Source organism: Elaeis guineensis, chromosome 1 (genome assembly GCF_000442705.2).
Source record: "Elaeis guineensis isolate ETL-2024a chromosome 1, EG11, whole genome shotgun sequence".
Taxonomy (NCBI): domain Eukaryota; kingdom Viridiplantae; phylum Streptophyta; class Magnoliopsida; order Arecales; family Arecaceae; genus Elaeis; species Elaeis guineensis.
The window spans coordinates 30,386,015-30,392,926 of NC_025993.2; the positions used below are offsets into that span (position 1 = coordinate 30,386,015).

The window sequence follows — 6,912 nt, forward strand, 5'->3', positions numbered from 1 at the left end:
CGTCAGCGTTGGCTCTTAGCAGCTCCACCAACCGTCGTCGGTCTGGGTCGGGTAGTTGAGACCCGACCCATACCTTTCGATCGGGATCCCCAGCCATCAGGACGGGGATGAGCTGTTCAGCCGGTTCGCCCCGTTCCTCCTCCTCCCGCGGGTGTAGCTTGTCGATCGTCAGGGGGCCCTTCAATTCGTCGCCCTGAGCGGAGATCTGGAAGCATCGTCGAGTGAGCTGTTGATCTCCGCGCATCTCTCCGACTCCATTTTTGGTCGGAAACCGAACCAAGAGGTGGTACGTCGAGACAATCGCCTTGAGGGCGTTTAGTCCGGGTCTTCCGAGTATGGCGTTGTAGGCCGAAGGCAACTAGACGACCGCAAAAGTTAAATGGACTGTACTTTATCGTGGTTCGGTTCCGACTATCACGGGCAGGGTGACTTCTCCTTCCATTGTGACTGCACCCCCGGCGAAGCCTATCAGGGGCGTAGGGACTCTCTTGAGTCGGTCTGTCGATAGTCGTATCCGGGAGAAGGTCGAGTAAAACAAAATGTTCGTCGAACTTTCATTATCTACAAAAATTCTTTTTACATCATAGTTTGCTATTGTTGCCGAGACAACAACAGCGTCGTCGTGGGGAGTTTGGATGCCCCGAACATCTTCTTCCGTGAAGGTTATTACGTCGTCCGGGCGCGGCCTCTTCGTCGGCTCCCCTCCAGCAGACGTCCCCGGTCCAAGTCGTCTGGAAATCATATTGATGACCCCGACCGTGGGCTGATTAGTCGTCGCTTCCTCAGTCGGCTGGGGTGGTCGGTCGGCCACTGGTCGAGTCGGTGGGTTCCTTCGAAATTTACCAAGATACCCTCAGCGGATGAGAGCTTCGATCTCATCCTTAAGCTGGATGCATTGCTCGGTATTGTGGCCGTGGCCCTGATGGAATCGGCAGTACTTCCATTGGTCGAGGCCTTTTGCCTTCAGAGGCGGAGGCCGTCGTAGGTATTCTTCCCCCTCGATCTCCATCAAAATCTGCGCACGGAGGGTAGAGAGAGGAGTGTAGGAGTCATACCTGGGGCGTATCGGCCTCGGAGTCTGCCGTCGGGGCGACTTCTGGTTTTGTCGCGGAGGTGAGACCCGACCATCGGTCGGGGGCCTGCTAGGTCCGTCGGGGTCCCGACCCTTCCTCCGCTTCTCCTTTGGGCCCTTGAACTCGATCGAGCGTCGGTCGGAGGCTCCTTCGTCCGCATGCATGTACTTGTACGTGCGCTCCAATAGTTCGGCATACGTCTGGGGGAGGGTCTTGTCCAGGGAATAAGTAAAACGGGACGCCCTCAACCCCCGTTTCATGGCCGAGATGGCCATGTCTTCATTGAGGTCCCGGACCTCAAGCGTGGCCGTATTGAATCGCGCCAAGAAGTGTCGGAGCGTCTCGTTTTCTCCCTATTTGAGGGAGAAAAGGCTGTCCGACATTCGCGGTGGCTTTCGACCGGTGCTGAAGTGGGCCACGAAAGAGTGCTCGAGCTATCTGAAAGAGTGGATACTCTCCGATCGAAGGTCGGAGTACCAGGCCCTGGCAGCTTTGCGGAGCGTGGCGGGGAAGCCGATGCAAAAGAGAGCGTCGGTTGCCCCCTGAATCGTCATGAGAGCTTTGTAGCTCTCTAGGTGGTCGATTGGGTCGGTGGAGCCGTCGTAGGGCTCCACGTGCGGCATTTTGAACCGGCTGGAGATTGGTTCGTCAAGGATGAGTCAGGAGAGAGGCTGGGCGGTCTGGAAGTCAACGTCGTTTGAAGACTTCTGCCCATCCACCTGCAACTATGCGAGCCGACGGTCGATTTTCTCGAATCTGTGCTCATAGTCGTCCGTCCGTCGATGCTGGGAGACCCCAGGAGTGGAGTCTCCGAAAGATTCCGAGAGGGAGGCGGATGGCGTTCGCGGTCGCTTCTCCTTCCTCGCTCGTTCCAGCTGGGAGGGAGAGAGCTGTTGGGACCGATGGGCATCGCGCCGCGGCCGCCCCTCTTCCTCTCTGTGGGAGCGCTGTGGCAGGCGCTCTTGCGGAGACGACAGAGATCAGTGTGGGCATCGGTGGCTGCTCCTGGAGGGCATCGGACGCGCCACCGGTTGCCCGACCGGTGACGGCGGCAGTCGTGCCGGTTGTCGCTGGAGGCTTTTGACCGCGTCCGTCAGCACGGTCATCTGCCGTACGATCGCCACGATCTGCGCCTCCGTGGTGACCGCGGGGTACGGAGAGCTGGGCTTCGCCGCGGAGGGTGGCGAAGAGGCCTCTTCCCGGTGGGAAGAGCGCCTCGCCGACCCGGTGACTCTCGATCATTGAGCTCTTGTCTTTGTCATTAGTACTACCCCCCTTCCTGGCGCGCCAATCTGTTGCGGCCAATCCCCTCGTCGCCAGATCGCCGGGAACGAGCGCCTGCAAAAGAAAGTCCGCACTGACCGGAGGCGGCTCCGGCGGGGACCCTCCGACGGTCAAGTCAGAGAGGAGACTAGGCAACAGTGAGAAAAAAGCAAAGAACTCAACGAGAGAGAGGGAGAGAGGGGGCAAGCCTGTGAGTTTCGAAAGGCCTCTAGCACTGTAGCCTTCCCCGATATATATAGTGGAGCGTAGTATGGCGCCGTCATTAATGGCGCAGACAGTTGAGGAATTGTCAACTCACTGTGGACTGTCAGAATTGCTGTGAAAGTGTCACGTCGCCGTGGGGGTGTCAAATCACTAGGGTTGACAATGCCCTAGGCGGGGTAATGCCCTTAGGTGGCAGTGCCGCATGCTGCTGTCAGGGCTGACAGTCTCTGGCAGCAGTACGACGATTGGAGGAGTCGACCGACCCCGGGTCGGTGGCCAGCTGAGTGGTGTCGGGTGAAGATTCGGACCCCTCCGACGGTCAGTCGGGCATGTTGCGAGAGTCGGACATCGGACTCCCTGGTGCAGTCGGTTGGGAGAGCGAAGAAGGTCTGCCCGACCGACATATCCTCAGTCGGTAGAGAGCCGTTAATCGGTCGGTAATGTCGTCCGGTGATCGGTCGGTCAGTCGGTCGGCCGGTCGGTCGGTTGGCCGGTCGGGTATGCCCGATTATAAGTCGGCGTGAGCGGGTTCGGTCGGTATTCCCCAACAATTAGTTTTGCTCTGTCGTATGTATGTTTGAGGAAACATGTTTTCTATTGTATGACCCGTTGGATTGATTGTAGTAGAAATATTGCACATGTATGTTGGGTGGGATAGCTTAGAAAACAATTGGCATGAAAGCCGCTTTCCCAGCTAACAGCCCTTCCAGAACAAAGTATTTGTGGCACCTCCTACCTTGATTTTATTCTTCGCAAAAGGAACACTTCAGCTTTCGAAACACTCCACCTTTGGAATTTTCTGTTCTATTGGATTAGACATTGATTCCATGGGACTTGAGTCCTATAGCTACTATAATGTACAAGATTATATAATGTAACATTCTCCTGCATGTCATCAAACTATTACATTAGACTGCTCAATTTATTTTGGAATTTGCTTAAGAGGTTTGCTTTTTCTATATCACTCACCTAGGTACAAAATTAGAGCATATATAATTCATTTCATTCTACTTTGTAATGCTTTAGTAAATTTAGATTTGCTTTTTTTTTTTAAAAAAAATTCTTTCTCCATACTGGTCCTAGATATTCGTCAACATAATTCAAATTCAGAATTATATCTTCTTCTTCCTAATGAAGGTATCAGGCTCATGAGCTTTGATCGCCTTCCTCTATCTATCTTTGATCCCATTCTTTCATTATCATTTACTATGACCGGCCTTTTCCATATTGGATACCAATTTTGCAGTGAGCTAGTTGTCAAGCTACCAACCACATAATAATTGCATCGATCCCTGGGAAAAAAATAATATGATAATTATTTATCCATATCATAACACTATAGTCCAGTTAGCTGAAGGAACTCACGGTTGATCTTAAAATGCAGACATTTGGTAAAATAATCTTTTAGATTTGAAACTTTCATTTATATGGAAAAACAATATATGCGGAGACACACACAACCATCATATTTATTACTAATTCTTTATAGCCACCGGTAGAAAATAAACAACAAACTCACAGCTTAAGTCTCAAAGAAGTTTAATGATAGGAAATAGGTTTACAACATCAAACACTACAACTTGACAATTATTAGAGGTAAGATACGCTTTACCTTCCACTTAAGCTTCACCAAATCTTCTAATGAACTCGAGTCCCAAGGTAGGCATCCCTAATTGCATGCATGGTTGTGGCAACATCACTTATATTCAATCTTTCTCTCACTGACCCATTTGAGCAAGAAAGACCAATTCTTGCCATGGATATTAAGCATTCACGAGTTTTACTCTCATCCTCTGCAAGTGACATTGGCGGATCCACAATTGCCATAACTCTTTCAGGAAAAGCCATCTCTACAAACTTTCGAAGGCTTAGGCCATCTTTAAACATATCATCGACAGGACTCTTTCCAGTAAGCATCTCGAAAAGAAGGATTCCATAACTATAAACATCACCAGAAGTAGATACCTGACCACTTGCGCCATATTCTGCAATACATATATGCAAATGCTTGAGCAAAATATATTAATTTAATAATTATCTTTAACACCAAAAAGAAAGTAGTAGCAGAAAAGAAAATTTAGCACGGACATCTTAAACAGAGCAAATATGAGCGAAGAAGATAGGGATGAAAACAGCATGTACCTGGAGCAATATATCCAAGGGTTCCTTTTATCCGGATTGAGCTACTCTTGTCTGCCAAGGAGATTGCTGTAGCTTTAGACATGAACCTTGCCAGACCAAAGTCTCCCACATGAGCAATCATCTCATTATCAATCAATATATTACTAGGCTTTAGATCACAATGAACAATGGATGGCTGACAATTATTATGAAGGTAGTCTACTGCATCAGCCACATCCATTGCTATGTTTAACCTTTGAAGCAGGCTTAGGCTTTCCGTATGATGATGCCCATCTAACTCTGGATGTAACCATTTCTGTAGACTTCCATTAAGAATGAACTCAAAAACCAGAGCTTTGAAATCATGGCCTCTGAAATCAACCATTGAGCAGCAAGTCATGACCTTGACAAGATTTCGATGTCGAGCACTCCTCAGCACCTCACATTCAGCTAGAAAGCTCTTCGAAGCTCCATGATTTTGAAGGTTGAAAACCTTCACAGCAACAATAGTTTGGTGAGGACTCAAGATGCCTTTATAGACAGAACCATACCCTCCTCTGCCAATGAGATTGGTGGAAGAGAATCCATCAGTTGCTCTAATCAGATCACTATGAGAAACTTTGGGGAATTGGTCTTCCAATGGATGTACAATTGGAGCATTATTTTTCGACTTCCGTTTCCGTCGAAGGATCAAAAAGGATAATAGAAGGATCATACACAAGATTGCACCGGCTATTGGAATCACTATTTTCAGTAGCAGAGGCCACTTTCTCTTTTTGTATGACTTTCCTGGGCATGCGGGCAGGTGTAATTCTGGAACACCCCCACAGAGTCGACTATTTCCTTTGATGGAAACTTGAGTAGCATTTTCAAAGACCCCTTTTACTGGCACTTCACCTTCAAGATGATTGAAAGACAAATTCAACATTTGCAATTGTTTCAAGTCCTCTAAAAATGTTGGAATAGGCCCTGTTAAATTGTTATGTGAGAGATCTAGTTCTTGAAGGCCTCTCGCGTTGCTCAAGTATTGGGGAATTGTCCCTTGGAAAAAGTTGTTACCCAGATGCAAGTATTCCAAGATCTGACAGTCACCAAGTGTGCTAGGAATATTACCAGATAGCATGTTTCTAGAAATATCTAAAGTGTGTAGATTCTTTAATCTCCCGACCTCTAGAGGAAGAGATCCATCCAATGAATTGTCAGATAAATTTAGATAAAGGGACAAGGCGGGAATGCTTAAAATCTCTTTGGGTATGGTTCCAGTAAGACGATTGGTAGAAAGGTCCAAGATTGATAGGTGTTGCAGCTTTCCAAGACTTGGAGAAATGGGGCCTTGCAGGTTATTCTGCTCCAAATAGAGTTCAGTCAGTAGTGTGAGATTGCCTAGGGAGACAGGAATCTGTCCTGTAAACCTATTAGAAGACAAGCCAAGCCTCTCTAACCTCACAAGCTTACCGATGCTTTCTGGAATAGCACCAGTGAAAAGGTTATCATCGAAAGTGAACCAGTCGAGGTTGGCTAGGTTTTCAATTCCACGAGGGATTCTCCCTGATATACGGTGGTTTTTTCCTAGATTCAATACTTGGAGCTGTGAAGAGAGGTTGACTACTGAGTTGGGCAACATGCCTCCTAGCATATTGTCGTAGAGTGACAACACCGTTAACCGGCTGCAGTTTGTGAGAGAGTCGAGAAATTCCCACCCCTTGGCATCTCTTGCTTCCAGATGATTCTTTTCTACATTAAGAAGGTGAAGGCCACGTAGCCTTCCCAGCTCAGATGGCACCCTCCCACTAAAATGATTATCTGGAATGCAGATGACTTCAAGTCTCGAGGCATTTGCCAGTGTAGTTGGAATGGGTCCATCAAACTGGTTGCCAGACAATATGAGGAATTGAAGACTAGGAAGCGTGACGCCTATATCAGATGGAATGCTTCCTTGCAGCTCATTTTGAGCCACACTGAACTCTTGCATTGATGAGATGTTGTAAAGTTTGCTAGGGATTGTACCTGTAAGATTGTTGGCACTCACTTGAAAATATTTGAGGGTCGTAAGGCGGCCGATGTCATCTGGAATGCTTCCCCCCAGATGATTGAAATAGAGGGCGAGTCGCGCGAGTGATGATAGGTTACCGATGGAAGGTGGGATACCACCGATCAATCTGTTACTCCTGAGATTTAGCTCAGCAAGCTTACTAAGGGAGGTGATTTCCACTGGAATCTTGCCCGTGAG

At 48.4% G+C, this 6,912-nt stretch overlaps 1 protein-coding gene across 1 annotated transcript; it reads right to left on the bottom strand.

The window, feature by feature from the left end:
* Positions 1–3,948: 3,948 nt before the first annotated feature.
* LOC140855700 (receptor kinase-like protein Xa21) lies at positions 3,949–6,906 on the bottom strand. Its single transcript, XM_073252113.1, has 2 exons — positions 4,704–6,906; positions 3,949–4,546 (listed from the first exon to the last, which is right to left on the bottom strand). The coding sequence occupies exons 1-2, from the start codon at positions 6,652–6,654 to the stop codon at positions 4,200–4,202; spliced, it is 2,298 nt and encodes a 765-aa protein (XP_073108214.1). The 5' UTR covers positions 6,655–6,906; the 3' UTR covers positions 3,949–4,199.
* Positions 6,907–6,912: the final 6 nt, after the last annotated feature.

Excerpts from the sequence above, each read along its gene's own strand:
- LOC140855700 (XM_073252113.1), bottom strand. The coding sequence starts at position 6,654 with ATGCAAGAGTTCAGTGTGGCTCAAAATGAGCTGCAAGGAAGCATTCCA. Across the intron at positions 4,547-4,703 it reads CCTTGGATATATTGCTCCAG|AATATGGCGCAAGTGGTCAG; the intron begins GTACATGCTGTT and ends TATGTATTGCAG.